This window comes from Euprymna scolopes, chromosome 4 (assembly GCF_053919585.1).
Source record: "Euprymna scolopes isolate OS-2025 chromosome 4, ASM5391958v1, whole genome shotgun sequence".
Lineage (NCBI taxonomy): Eukaryota > Metazoa > Mollusca > Cephalopoda > Sepiida > Sepiolidae > Euprymna > Euprymna scolopes.
Window position 1 is genome coordinate 171,193,720 of NC_136485.1, and position 15,785 is coordinate 171,209,504.

At 35.8% G+C, this 15,785-nt stretch overlaps 1 protein-coding gene across 3 annotated transcripts in view; it reads left to right on the forward strand.

Moving 5' to 3' along the window:
* LOC145270282 (endothelin-converting enzyme 1-like) overlaps positions 1-15,785 on the forward strand; it is a 180,223-nt gene that overhangs the window by 57,742 nt on the left and 106,696 nt on the right. For all 3 annotated transcript variants that reach the window (XM_080125928.1, XM_080125933.1, XM_080125938.1), the window contains exon 3: positions 5,744-5,791. In XM_080125928.1, the coding sequence (XP_079982054.1) occupies positions 5,744-5,791 (48 nt within the window). The remainder of the gene's footprint in view (positions 1-5,743; positions 5,792-15,785) is intronic.

The following is a 15,785-nucleotide window of genomic DNA, read 5'->3' on the forward strand; positions in this document are numbered from 1 at the left end:
GAGTGTACAATCCTGTAAATGTTTGTTTACGGTATATAGATGTATGGTAACTAGATGGTGTTTTTGTTACCAATACATCAAGGAAAGCTATGGATGAATTGCACTCTCCCTCATAGGTGTACTTTAACGCAGGATGCATTCCATTGAGTAAGGAGAAAAAGGTATTTGCTTCCGTTTGGTTATTAAATAAACAGAAGGTGTCGTCAACATATCGGAAGTACACTAATGGTTTTATGGGTCCAGATAATAAGCGCTCTTCATAGAACGCCACAAAAATATTCGCCATGGTCGGTCCAAGTACTGAGCCCATGGCCACACCATCTTTTTGCCGATACATAATATTGTTGAAACTAAATTCCACAGATGTCGTGGCAAATTTCATAAATTCAATAAAGATGTTTTCAGAAATAGGAGGAGGTGATATCCGGCCCCGATATAAAAAATCTTCACAGATATCTATAGTTTCCAAAACAGGTACACAAATAAAAAGATTGCTAATGTCATAAGAGCATATAAATCTATTAACAATCTTAGACTTTTTAATAAAGTCAGCAAAATAAAATGGATCTTTAAGACAATATTTACAATAATGTAAAACAGGTTGTAAAATGTCAAAGATCCATTTTGAGACCTTGTGTTCCGATGACTCTACCATGGAGAGAATGGGACTTAATGGGATATCCGCTTTATGGGTTTTAGGGAGGCCATATAACCTTAGGCGGATCGATCCAGAGGGTCTTATCTCACTAGCTACGTTCGTTGGAAGTACACCCTTTTTGACCCACTTGACCAGTTTCTTTTGAAATTTGATTTCCAAGGAGGCGGTTGAATCATGAGTTGCGGCAGGGCCCAATTTTTCAAATTTGTCTTTGCCATCTAGTGTTATCGACATTTTGTCAACGTACTGATGATGATTTAATATAACCACCCCTGACCCTTTATCTGGTCTAGTAATGACTAATGATGGATCTTGTCGTAGGGTTTTAATAACTGCAAAATGCTCTTTGCGCAATTTAAACTCAGAATGCGACACTGGTGTACTGGCGTAACTGTGAACAAGGTCATTCAATTTTGCATTGGGATCCCTAGATTTGGTTTCAGAGACTCGTGCAAGTCTCCCCGCTTGGGCATTGAGGACTTCAAATTCCGAAAATACCTCTTCCCGTTTAACAGCGGGCAAAGGAATACAAAAATCTAACCCATGATCAAGTACTATTAATTCTGAAGATGACAAGTCATGGGAAGATAAATTAAGATCGTTAATTCCAATATTTGGGTTGGTGGTACACCCAAACTTTTTATATATTAAGTGTTGCAATTTGTTATTTGATTTAAGAACTAATTTTTTAATATCTCGTTCTTGTAAAATTGCAACATATCGTGAAAAGCGAACTTTATCAAAGCACGAAAGAATGCTCACTACTTCCTTCCATAATTGAACATTTTCACTTTTTCCCCCGTTTTGGAGAGAAGATTCAAGGAATATATATATATATATATATATATATATATATATATATATATACAGTGATGATCATATTTATTGGGACGGTAAAATAAAAGTTAAATTTTGTCTAATAAATTCTAAAAAAGGGATTAAATTAAAGAAAATAACAAAGTATATTATGTATTTTTAACTGGCCTTTCCGATGCAGCAATCGGATTTTAGAAAAAATAAATAACAAAGGGACAACAAACATAATTGCAAAAAACCCTTGTTCAAAATTATTGGCACGATTTATTTAATAATCAATTGTATAGCCTTTGGCCTTGATTACCTTCCTCAGTCGCTTTTCATAGTTTACAACCAAGTTGTTGCACTCTTCAGTAGTAATTTTAGCCCACTCTTCCTGACAATAATCCTCCAATTGAATAAGATTCTTAGGCTTCCTTTGCATTACCCTCAATTTTAATGTTCTCCATAAATTTTCAATTGGATTAAGGTCTGGGCTTTGTGATGGCCATTCCAAAACATTAATATGATTGTCCTTAAGCCATTTCTTAGTCAGTTTAGCCGAATGCTTTGGGTCATTATCTTGCATGAACCACCAACGACGACCAAGTGAGAGCTCTTTAGCAGAGTCTTTCAGGTATTCATCCAATATTTTAACATAATCTTCCTTTTTTATGCTACCTGTGACCTTAACAAGTCGCCCTGGTCCAGAGGCAGCAAAGGATCCCCAAAACATCAAACTGCCTCCACCGTGCTTCACTGTGGATATGGTGTTCTTAGGCAGGAAAGCTTCGCCAGATTTTCTGTAAATATAAGACACTTTATTATGGCCAAATAACTCTATTTTCGTTTCGTCAGTCCATAGAACACGTTTCCAGAATGCAACATCTTTATCAATATGACGTTTTGCAAAGGCTAGCCTTGCTTTCAGGTGCATAGGCTTCAATAAGGGAGTCTTTCTCGGACGACATGCTTTTAAACCAGCTCTCTTCAAAACTCTACCAACTGTATGTCGAGATACATTCACTCCAGAGGTGCTCTGTTCATCAACAATCTCCCCAACAGAGATCCTTGGGTTTTGTTTTACTTGTCGAACAATTTTCCGTTCATCTCTTGGGGAAAGAATCCTTTTTCTCCCTCTACCCTCTAAACTCATAACGTGGCCTTGCGATTTGAACTTGTTTATTATGGCTCTAACAGTGGATTTGGGAAGGTTTAGCTTCTTTGAAATCTTATCATAGCCCTCCCCATTGGTATGGCATGCTACAACAAGCTTCCTGACGTCTTCGCTGTGTTCCTTAGTTTTAACCATGGCGATTGAAAATTATAATTTAGTCACTTATAATAGTGTAAATAAATCGCTATCTAAAAATTATCTGAAAAAAATTATTCACTGAATTAGCGTTAAACAAGCATAATATGGCTATAAAAAAGTTCAGAAAGCACGTAAACCGGAAATTGATTGATATTATACTGATACTAAAAGAAAAACAAAGCCGTGCCAATAATTTTGAACAAGGGTTTTTTGCAATTATGTTTGTTGTTCCTTTGTTATTTATTTTTTCTAAAATCCGATTGCTGCATCGGAAAGGCCAGTTAAAAATACATAATATACTTTGTTATTTTCTTTAATTTAATCCCTTTTTAGAATTTATTAGACAAAATTTAACTTTTATTTTACCGTGCCAATAAATATGATCATCACTGTATATATATATATATATATATATATATATATATATATATATATATATATATATATATACACAAATTTTCTTTTAATCATGAATCATAAAAGTCTTCCCTTCCTAATTGCAATATATATGTATATATATATATATATACTCAATTGAAATTATATATATATATATATATATATATATATATACTCAATTGAAATTAGATTTTAAATTTAAATAATTCAAAGTTTAAAGTTAATGAAATCATCACCATCCGATAAAAATACGGGGGGGGGGTTGACAAAACGAGAGTTAAACGTGAACTCGCGAGGTATATATATTTCACACTGCCGGTTATAAAATAGACGAATATTGGCTGAAGAGCGCTTGATAAGGATATCTTAAACGGTCCTAATTATCGGGCTTGAAACCGACGGTACCAATGTCTTGTCTCATCTAACAACTTTCTATACACAGTATATATATATATATATATATATATATATATATATATATATATATATATATATGAAAGTATAAAAGTATAAAAAAATAATATTGAATAATATAAATAAATAAATACGTTCCATATAAAATAAGGGCGATCCATTCATATAGATATATGAATTTCAGTAAAAGTTAGAGCTCTTAAAAACACGCTAAGATTAGCAGAAAAGAAATAAAAAATAACAGCGTTTCGAAGTTGTTAATATCGCTAAAAAATTCCAACAACAAATCTATATATATATATATATATATATATATATATATATATATATATATATATATATATATATATATATATATATATGTTACAAGAAAAGGGTCCCCTTTTCTTGTAAGAAGAACATTAGATAAGTGAAAATGAGATTAGGATAGACCGAGATTCGAACTTTGTAAGCAAGGTTCAGAAATAGATTGAGAAAATGGAATGTTAGAATTTCGTATTGTTTACTTTCATATAAAATAGCTTAGATATGTTTGTTTGTAAAAAGAATTTAATTGTTCAATTCTTTTATGAAAACTGAATTAAAATAAGGTAAGCAAAAAAAATAATGAACAATGCAATTTAAATATGTTGAATAATAGGTTAGGGAAAATAGGTTAGTGAGAATTCTTTGTTGAAGAAGTGTGTTTGGGGAACGTGTCAGCCACGTGAGTTCCCCACGTGAGTGGGTCACGTTTTGAACCACACGTATTGACGTCATCGCAAAAATGAATTCTCAGTATAGGAGTTAGTTTCAGTCGTGTCAGGGAGACGAAGATCGGAGGCAGCCAAGTCCAGATCGGATTCAGCAGAGTCGATCAGACAGAGCTGACATAATCAAGAGGAGGGTCCCTTTAGAAGCAAAAGGAGAACGTTTAATCATGTAGATCGACTTAATAATAAAGAAGCTATCACCATGTTTTTGTAAAACTGTGTCGTGTCGTCATTCAACAGCAAAAGGTAATGTGTAATCCTTAATATGAACCTGTCTCCCTCATCGTTATTAATGAACTTTGTATAAGCCATCTTAAGTAATATGTTCCCCTCTCCAGCATAAGTAATGACTGCCCCCTCCTGTGTTATAAGAACTGATCGCCCCCTCTCTCCTCTCTAATATATGTGTTAAGAAGAAACATCCACGTATAAATGTCTTCTCTCCCTCATCTTATCATCGTATATCTTGTATTACATATACCCGTTACATGCCTCCGCCATCTCTCAATATATGATTTCCAATATGAGCACTATTATACTACACACACACACACACACACACACACACACACACACACACACACACACACACACACACACACACACACACACACACACACAAACATATATATATTATTATTATTAAAAGGCATATATATATATATACATATATATATATATGTAAATATATATTAAAAGTATATATGTGTACACTAAAAGTATATATATATATATATATATATATATATTATATTATATTATATATATATATATTATTAAAAGAAAAGTTGAGCCGGATTCATTTATTTCTATTTGTTTCTTTTCGTCGGTGCCAGATGGCGTGGGGCTCCGAGAGAGGTTTGAACTGTAACGAACACGGTAGTGTTAACAACGGCCACGTTACAGAATTAGCCTGCTTGTATATAACACCAACACATTTATATCTACATATATTTAGTTACGTATTTAATATTTTTGCATGCATAACATTTTTTTATGTACATAATTTTTATTTTACATAAATTATATATATATATATATATATATATATATATATATATATATATATATATATATATATATACATTAGTTATATCAAAAGGCGTCAGTTTGGTAAATAAATTTGAATACACGCTACTAATGTTGCTAATACGAAACAATAACAAAATTAATATTTTGTTAAAAGTCAGCGACTAAACACTCGACTACTGGTTGGGGACTGTCAGTAAGTGACATCTCACTGTTTTATGTAAGCACTAACACCCACTTGGTTACAAAGAGATTTGAATTATTCCTATTAATAGTTGGCGATATTGCTTTGAGTTTGATCTGACCGCACAACCTTTTTCCATTCAAATAAAGGCTTTCATTTTGTAACAATATTATTAGAATTTGTTTTTTATATTTCAGCCATTGAGACACAAAAATACTGTTTCAAAAGTCATTGTTTACTAGCTGGTAAGTTGATTTTATTTTTTGTTTCAACATAGTTTCCGGCTAGGGATTTTTATCCCGGGGCCCCCAAATCAGCAGAGATTAAACCATTCCTGTAATGATCCGGTCCTTGTCGATTTTTTTTTTGTGGTGTTATGGTCTAGTTCTGTGCAGTTCTAGGAAATCCACCCTCCCAGGCCTTGTGTTCTTTCTTTAAGAAGGAGTTAGTTTATTGCTAATCGCCTGAGGCGCCCTCACCGGGGAATGCCTACGGGATTGCCCAAGCACTTTTTTCTTTTTGCAGGTGACAGTGTCCATCCTCTGGGTCGCTGACTACTCAATCCCACTCTCCGACCCTGGCATTTAAGTTCTTGCAGTGGAAGAGAACTAAGTAATCAACATAGTTTTTTTGTTGGTATTTTAAAAAATTATTCATAGATTTCTTTACGTTTCTAATTTTGTATAATTAATTGCAAATAAATGCTCATTATCTCCTTCATATAAGGAAATATGGTTGAACTAATCATTGTCATCGTCAATGTGGCAATCCAATATTCCGGTGCAAGTGTATTGTTGTTGTTGGTGGTGAGATTGATTTACGAGAATAATAAAGGAGTATTAACTTAATTAAAAGAATGGAAAGTCCTTTTTGCAACAAGACATACAATATTAGTTCGTAATCGTCCGACAGTTGAATGCAGACAGAGAATTGTTGAAAAGCATTCGGCGGGATAATTGCATTGGGAGTGAAAGCAGAAAGGTATTGCACCCCAAAAGATATATGCATATATATATGCCACCTGTGTAAGCGGAAGAATTACATCCAATGGGTACAAGGCGAATAAAAAGGAAACATACATAAAACCCGTTTACTAAAAAGAGAAGAAAAAAATATGCAAGGGAAACGTGGTTTTGTGATTACAAAGTAGTACAAACCTGACCTCGTACAATGTGCCGTTCGTTTCAGGGAAGGAGTAAAGAAAAAAATGGCTGCTCTTGCTATTTATTAACTGGTGGTCACGTGAGGTAACGAGAGTTGGGGGAAATATGCAAGTGAGATGCAGTCGGTTTTTCAAATAAAAAGCCTGTGTGTCAGAGAGTGATCGTGTGTCTCTTTGGCAGAAGTTTCTCACAGATGTGCGCTGGGCTTTGATACTGAGAATTCCAAGAAGGAGAACATGACGGTTGGGAATTATTTCTTTGGGCTTTACTTTCTGATAATACTAACATATTTAACTACAAGCTATTTCGGCACAACACTAAAATGGCTGAACGAGTAAAGTTAAACAGCGACATCCTAAGGCCATTAACTAGGGAAGGCGATGTGGTCACGTGGCTTAACATGCTGAAGTTGATGGCAAAGCTGCAGAAGATTGAAGACATAGTCACATTTATTTCAATGTATTTGGAAGGAAATGTTCTAGCGGTCTATCTAGAAATGGGAGAGACAGATCAGACCATTGCTGAGTGTATATAGAACAGATTAAAGACCGCATTTTCAGAGCACCTTTGAGGCTTATAATAACTCAGAAAAATTACCTGGACTAGAGAGTCGGTAGATGTATATGCGGCAGAGATAAGGCGACTAGCGGGATTGGCTGGATATGCAGGATGCAGCCTTGAGAAGACTGTTAAACTGGCTTTCGTAAGTGGTTTCCCTGACCACATCTCTATGGAACTGCAACGACTTTCTGAAATTGTAACCATGGAGGTGGAGGAGATTTTGAGGCATGCTAGAGTGCTGGCAAAACAGTCCGGCGAACTAGGGGCAGTTGCAGCCTCTGCGGCAAACAATCAAAGTAGAGAGGGGCGAACATTAACGAAACAAAGTCATAGATTTACCGGTAAATAATTCAGATGTCGGATAGACTCCATCTTATGAGAGACTAAGAAACCGCAACCATTATCTGTTTTTGATCTGACCAGATGGAGACCATTAGCAGGAATTGCTCTTCACTTCCATGAAATGAGTAACGGCTATTGCGCCAGTAGTCACCCCTTTTGTACTGGAGAGGCATGTGAGAGTTTGTTGTCACAGATTATGGTCACTATTAAGGGAAAGACGGCTAGACCTCTTGTCGATACCGGCTGTACAACAATGCTTGTTACTACAAATGTCGCCAACACTTGGAATGGAATCAGCAACATTAGAGCAGTATGTGACAGAGAAGTGAAATGTTGTGGAGATGCTGATGCTAAGATCGTGGTGAGGAATATGTTTGTGCGACTAAAAATGATTGTACTGAATAAGCTTATTGCAGGAATTGACACGGTACTGGGCCTGTATGTGATATACCGATTGGGAGGAGCTACCATTGCTAAAGGCCAGGTGAAGTTTAGCAATTAGAGTGCATCTGCAAGAATGGCAAGAAATGCAACCAAAAGCAATACCATTCAAGGGTCAAAAGCAATACCATTCAAGGGTCAAAAGCAATACCATTCAAGGGTCAAAACCAAAAGCAATACCATTCAAGGGTCAAAAGCAATACCACTCAAGGGTCAAAAGCAATACCATTCAAGGGTCAAAACCAAAAGCAATACCATTCAAGGGTCAAAAGCAATACCATTCAAGGGTCAAAACCAAAAGCAATACCATTCAAGGGTCAAAAGCAATACCATTCAAGGGTCAAAACCAAAAGCAATACCATTCAAGGGTCAAAACCAAAAGCAATACCATTCAAGGGTCAAAAGCAATACAATTCAAGGGTCAAAACCAAAAGCAATACCATTCAAGGGTCAAAAGCAATACCATTCAAGGGTCAAAACCAAAAGCAATACCATTCAAGGGTCAAAAGCAATACCATTCAAGGGTCAAAAGCAATACCATTCAAGGTCAAAACCCAGGCCATGTGTGATTGAGGATGAGAACTTTCAGGCCTACTTTGATGGTGATAAATGGACGGTAGGATGAATGCGATGGACGACGAAACCACCTGTGTTGACAAATCAGATTAGCTGCTACAAAAGAGATATAGGATCGCAGTTTGAGAAGGAAGTTGAGGTGGCTAAATGAAGGAATAATGATACTGTGGTCAAGGAAGGTCGAAGGAATTTTGCCACTCATGGCTGTGGTCCAACCTATTAAGGAGAAAGTTAGGCCAGTGTTGGATTTCAGGGAGTTAAACAAGTTTGTAGCTTGTCACACAAAAGATGGAATTGGCGTATGTGAAGAAGTCATGAGGAACTGGAGAAGAATGGAATGGGCAACTAAAATCGTGGACCTAAAGTCAGCCTACCTCCAAATTCATGTACGCAAAAAGCTATGTCAGTATCAATTGGTAGAGTATAAAGGTCAAATTAAGTGTTGGATTTCAGGGAGTTAACCAAGTTTGTAGCTTGTCACACAAAAGATGGAATTGACATGTGTGAAAAAGTCATGAGGGACTGGAAAAGAATGGAATAAGAAACTAAAATCGTGGATTTAAAGTTGACCTCCAAATTCATGTTGGCAAAAAGCTATGGCAGTATCAATTGGTAGAGTATAAAGGTCAAATTTATTGTTCGACCAAATTAAGATTTGGACTGAATTCTGCACTGGAAATCATAACGGCTGTTCTTAAGATGCTGTTGGCCAAAGATGAAGAGAGGTACATGCTCTTACATCGATGTTGTACTGGTGAACGAAACCGAGGTGACTGTGGAGAGAGTAAGAGATCATGTCCAAACATATGGATTGATGGCAAAACCGTCCGAGTCATTGGAAAATGGAATGTCTTTGGGATTAGGATTACAACGCAATAAGGCAGGAAACTTGATGTTTGGACAAGGAAACGAGATCCCTGAGGCCAAGGATGGTTTGACCAAGAGAGAGTTTTATTATAGGCAGTTAAGAGGATGCAATTGATCAAGAAGTGCAGCTCAGGATACAAGAAGTCATTGCAGAAGTGAACAAAATGGACCCCGTAAAATGGGAATGGCATATAAAAGGAGCTATGAAGGGGTAATATGGAGTGATGCTAGCAATTGGCATTAGGGGTAGTATTAGAAATAGGAGAAATGACTGTTGAAGGATGATAACCCCCGTATCAATTTTACAGAACTCGATGCTATGATGAAGGGCATCAATCTGGTTTTAAAATAGGGGCTACAGATAATGGGCATTAGCACAGACTCTGCAACAGTGGCATCATGGATTAAATCGGAGGTGTCTGGTGATAAGCAAATCAAGACAAAAGGAGCAGCGGAGATGCTTAATAACATCGACTTGGAGTTCTTGGAGACGTGATCTGAGAACGTCGACTTGATCAAGTGGAACGTTAGTCTATAATTTAGAGCTGCATACCGCCCAAGTGGTAATGGAATTATAGAGAAGCACCGTCGCACTATTTATGAACTGGTGGTCACATGATGTAACAAGAATTGAGGGAAATATGAAAATGAGATGCAGTCGGTTTTTCAAATAAAAAGCTTGTGAGAGTGAGGGCGTGTCTCTTCGGCAGATGTAACAGATATACGTTGGGGTTTGATACAGAGAATTCCGAGAAGGAGAGCATGACGGTTGGAAATTCTTTGGACTTGACTTTTTACTATTACCAACATATTTAACAGCAGTTGCGTAGGCGACATACTGGGAAAAATGTGGTCGCAATGAGATTTGTATGCAACGCACAGTTGCCAAATATGTTAGCACGTGCAATTCATGATCTAGAAGAAGGCAACTGGCTACAGCTCACGTTTCATCTTTCATCAATTCCTCCTTGTAACACCCCAAACTCCATTGCACATTACTGATTTGTTACGAGGGGCGTACAATAAATAATGCCCCTGATCTACTTCCCATTGTCTGATCTAGCTGAAATTTTGCATGTGCATTGATTTATATATCTATGGGTTATGTGGCAAATTACAGCTCTGAACTAATTGTGGTTTCTGTTTTACAGGTGTTTGAACTGAGTCAGGTGTGAAATGGAGCCTGTTGAATGTCGAGCAGTGATCTGGTTTTTGTATTTGAAAGGACACACTACGGGAGACTTTTGATGAAATGAAAGAAACTTATGGTGATAATGCCCCATCATATGACCTTGTAAAAAACTGGCATCGTGAATTCAAACATGGTCGGAAGTCTGTAGAAACAGCTCCCAGACCTGGTCGCCCCCTCCCTTCTGCCATTGATGAGACATCTGTCCGTCAAGTTGAGGTTGCCATTTTGGAAGATCAGCGCATTACTATTCACCAAATAGCCAAAGATGTCAAGATTAGTACAGGGTCTGTGGAAACTATCATTCATGACCATTTGCATATGCATAAGATGTCTGCCAGATGGATTACCAGGTTGCTTACACCATTCCAGAAGCAAGAACGCATCGAGTGCTCGAGGATGAATTTGGAGATGTGCCAAGAAGATGAGTCAAAGTTTTTCAAAAGACTGATTACACAAGATGAAACCTGAGTCCATCACTATTATCCAGAGACCAAGGCCCAGTCAATGCAGTGGAAGCACTTGGGCTCACCACCTCCAAAGAAGGCAAGGGTGCAGCCTTCCGCTGGCAAGGTCATGCTCACAGTCTTCTGGGACCAGGACGGAGTAGTGATGACAGATTTCCTGGCAAAGGGTACCACAATTACAGGAGCCTATTATGCTTCACTTTTGAGGAAATTAAGGGAAGCTATCAAAATCAAGATCAGCAAAGGTACCCTCTTCCTGCAGGACAACGCTCCGGTGCACAACTCACATGTCGCCAGATCAGAAGCATGGGCGAGTGGTTATGTACCTCATCCTCCCTACTCTCCTGACCTTGCACCCTCTGACTTTCACTTCTTACCAGCCTTTAAGTTGTTTTTGAAAGGAAGCGTCAGAAATTATTTTCAACATTTTGAAAATAATTTCTGAAGAGGACGCTTCACAGAACCTCTGAAACGCGTTAAAAACCATTTCAGTGATTTAAAAACATTATTACAATGATCTAAACATAATTTCAATGAAATACCAAGACACGGAATAATAAAATAATGTTAAAAAATACACATTGTTGGTGACTACCCCCTTATTTAAATATACATCTTTCTTTCGTTGGAATTTCTTAACCCATTTATATATATATATATATATATATATATATATATATAGATATATATATATATATATATATATATATATATATATATTAGTGTTGGGACCATTAATCAGAATCGGAATCGGGAATCAGAAAAATCAGAACTTTTTGGAGTATTGGAATTGGTATCGGAATTGGAAAATTTTATGCATATTTTCCAATGCCCAAAACGATTCTGTTAATTATTTTTTTTTTATTTAATTCCGTTCAAAACAAAACCTTTCACTACTGGTAGTCATAATAAAATAATATATATTCATTAATTTTAAACCACGAGTAACGTTAAAATCTATAAATCAAACCCCCACACAAGTGTGTTTTTACGTTTGAGAAAATATGTGCATATTTAACACGATTTTTTTTTATGGCAATCGGGAAAAATAACAACTTCATAATTAAATATTTAGAGATCTCTAAGAAGCGGAATCAGAATTGGTAAATGTATAGGAATCGAAAATTTCGTGCGGAATCGGTAATTGTATTGGAATTGGGAAAAATATTAGAATCGTCCCATCACTAATATATATATATATATATATATATATTTAATTATTATAGTAAAAAAATAATTATAACAACCCCTTTAAGAAATTCGTTTCTTATCGTTGAGCACTTTCAGTTGAATTAAAGTCGGTCAATTTAGCTCTTATGCATAGATCATCGTATAACGATTAGATCACTGTCTGACTGACGTAAAGAACATTTAAAATTAAAATGTTTAAATTCAACGTTATTTCATGCGGTTAATGGTAGCCGAATGGATACAGTCTTTGCTAATCGAGCCAGAGATGTCTCATGTTGGCAAGTTCGAATCGTTCACTGGTGTTAATCATGACACCCTGCACTGAAGATTCCCGAAAGGATGAAACACTAGTGTCTGTAGGTATTTAATTATTATAGTAAAAAAAATAATTATATATATATATATATATATATATATATATATATATATGGTGGCTTCCTTCAGTTTTGACAGACTATCGATACCCACTGTAAGAGTGCCCATACGTGGATTCTTTGTGGCAAGAGTTGTGCAATTTCCAATTACATCTATCCTGAGTCTACATTGTTAAATACCAGTGACAAGTGGAGGTTCAGGACGACTGAAAACAGCGCCAAGATAAGTGAAGAGCACATACTGCGCCTAGAATTCCCAAATGGTCACCCATCTGGTATTAACCAGACTCAACGTTGCTTAACTTTGGTGATCTGAAGAGAACCTGTGTTAACATAATTATGCCATATATATATATATATATATATATATATATATATATATATATATATATATATGTGTGTGTGTGTGTATGTGTGTGGATAATTGCTCTAGGTATGTACAATAATAAGACTTAGCTAGAAGTTCCTAAGAACTTGTTTATGTTAGACTTGAAGACAATGATATCGTACTCAGCTGGAAAGCAGACCAGCAGAACCGACTTCCACAGGCGGGCAGTTCTAGGAAAGAAGCTGTGGAATCTACATTTAGGTTTAGGCCCCGAAAGAGAGTGGGGGAATTTATTGATAGTGATTTTAGCTAGACAAATTTTTTTGTGAACGATTGGTGAAGGAGGACCATAGATTTGAGCTCAGTCGAACACTTGCCGTGAAAATAACGATAGAGCAGAGGCAACGTGTCTTTTGTGGAAAAGAGGCTGCAGGGAAGAGAAAATAGCATCGCCTACTAGATTGTGAAGTCTGTTTTGAACTCTGGCAGGATAGGTTGCTCTGAGCAGCTTCTGTCCAGATGTGACAACAGTACTTCATCCTAGGATGTACTTGGCTCTAATACAGGTAGAGGATTGCATCAGCAGTTAGATATCTTCTGGAGCGGTAGAATGATCCAACCATTTTTCCAGCTACCTTGGCAACAGATCAGAAGTAAAAGTCAGACCAAGAAGATTGTCTAAACATGGAGTGCCCTCAAGGCGAGAGCCGTTCATTTCAATTGGGGCCTGATAAGGGTCAAAGTGTTGATGATTATGAATAGAAAGAGCTTGGTCACATATTTGAACATATTATTTTGTAAGGTTAATTTGAATATTTTAGAAAATCAAATCATGTTATATCAATTTTTAACTAAACGAATCTATATTGTGTTCTGCTTGTTCCTGGCAACCTGGACAAGAATATGGTACATTGATGTAGCCTGAAAAAAGAACTCGTAGTAATTTCAATGTTCAGCGGTTCTTTACTCCAGAAAGAAGTCAACAAAGCGTTACATAAAAAAGAGAACATTCGAAAGAAATATGGGGAAAAAGAACATTGTTTGCCAAAAGATTCTGGACTGAAGGAGTAAATTAAAGATTGTCTTTTACAATGTAATTTTATTATTTGTATTGAACTATGTAACACAATATTACTTTCTGAGTATTTATTAATTCATCTCATTTGGTTCAAGTCTATATCTAAAATACAATGGACACTATTTTTATAAATTCATATTTACTGCAGGTTATTGAGTTTTATGTTCAACAAACTAATTTAAATATATCAGTTTTACCAAAACATATAAATGATTCACATCTTTCACATTCCATGGAATTTCCACAGGTTCTACTAGTGATTACCAAAATTTTTTTTTTAACATACCACCGGAAAATGAAGAGAAAATAAAAACATAAACAAAACATATTTTATCCATTTAAGAAAAAAAAACAAAAAAAAACTACCTGCAAGCCCGGCGTTGCCCAGTCGTAAATTGCACTTAAACATGATATTTTAATTTATGCAGATTGCATATGTATTATTATAGAATCAATCCTCTATTTATTATTATATATTACAAGGAATAATAATTTGCCTGCTGGACTAATTTGAAAAAAAAAAAAACAATAGAAAAATAATAATGATAATGTCGTTCATCAAATTCTGTCTGTGTTTGTTTACAATATTACGTCAACTGATATTTGGGATTGACGATGAATGCCCTGGAAAAGTCACTTCTGATTAATGTTTAATCTTAAAATATGCAAAGACAAAATGATTTGCAGCGATTTTAAATGGTGCCTCTTCTTTTATTGTAAATTGAACTCATCAATCAAAACAAATTAAAATAAAATGGTGAAGTACACCCGAGTTCGAACAAGGATCATTCGATCTGTAGTCAAATGCTCTTTCACTAAGCTATATAGTCAGCTATTTTAAGAAGAAATGATTTGTTGCAATGTTATTATTTCCCTTGGACGGTGTAAAGTAAAATATTCCCCTGTAAAAAGTATTTCTTTACCTGTAAGAGAGAAGTTATTTTTAAGATCCGATTTTTTCGATTTTCGATATTTATTGGATGAATTTCGGTACAAAACCTATCTAAGAACACTGCCAGGGATATAAATGAGCTTTTTGTGAAATTTCAAAATATAGGCTCAGCTGTTTAGGAATCTATGAGGAAGGAACTCTCTCACACACACACACACGCACGCACGCACACACACACACACACACACACACACACACACACACACACACACACACACACACACAAAGTGACTTTATATAATAGTAGAGATTCTGAGTACATATAAAGATTCCCAAGTTCTAAAAGATAAACGTATAACAAAGTTGGGAGATTATATCAGCGAAAACGTTGTAAAGTTAACGACCAAGGTAAGAATAGCATTGAAGATAACTTAATGGTCTTAACCCAAAGATTAACACATAGCATCACATTTATTTATGATCGGGGGTTTACAACCTTCACGTGCTCCTTCCTGTGAGTAATCCTTCCAGAGCCCTAGAAATAATCGTGTAAACCAATGCTAACACCAGAATCAATCCAATCGAAAACGTCACGAATATCATATGGATTTACTTTTATGTTTCTGAATTTTTTAGATTAGGATTAATGATTCATATTATTTGAATTATTCGAACTACTGTTCCCATATTGAGTGTTACTTTCATAATGTTTCAGTCGATGTAACCTCAGACCTTCTTTTGGTGCATCTTGTTGAACACAGGAACCTTTT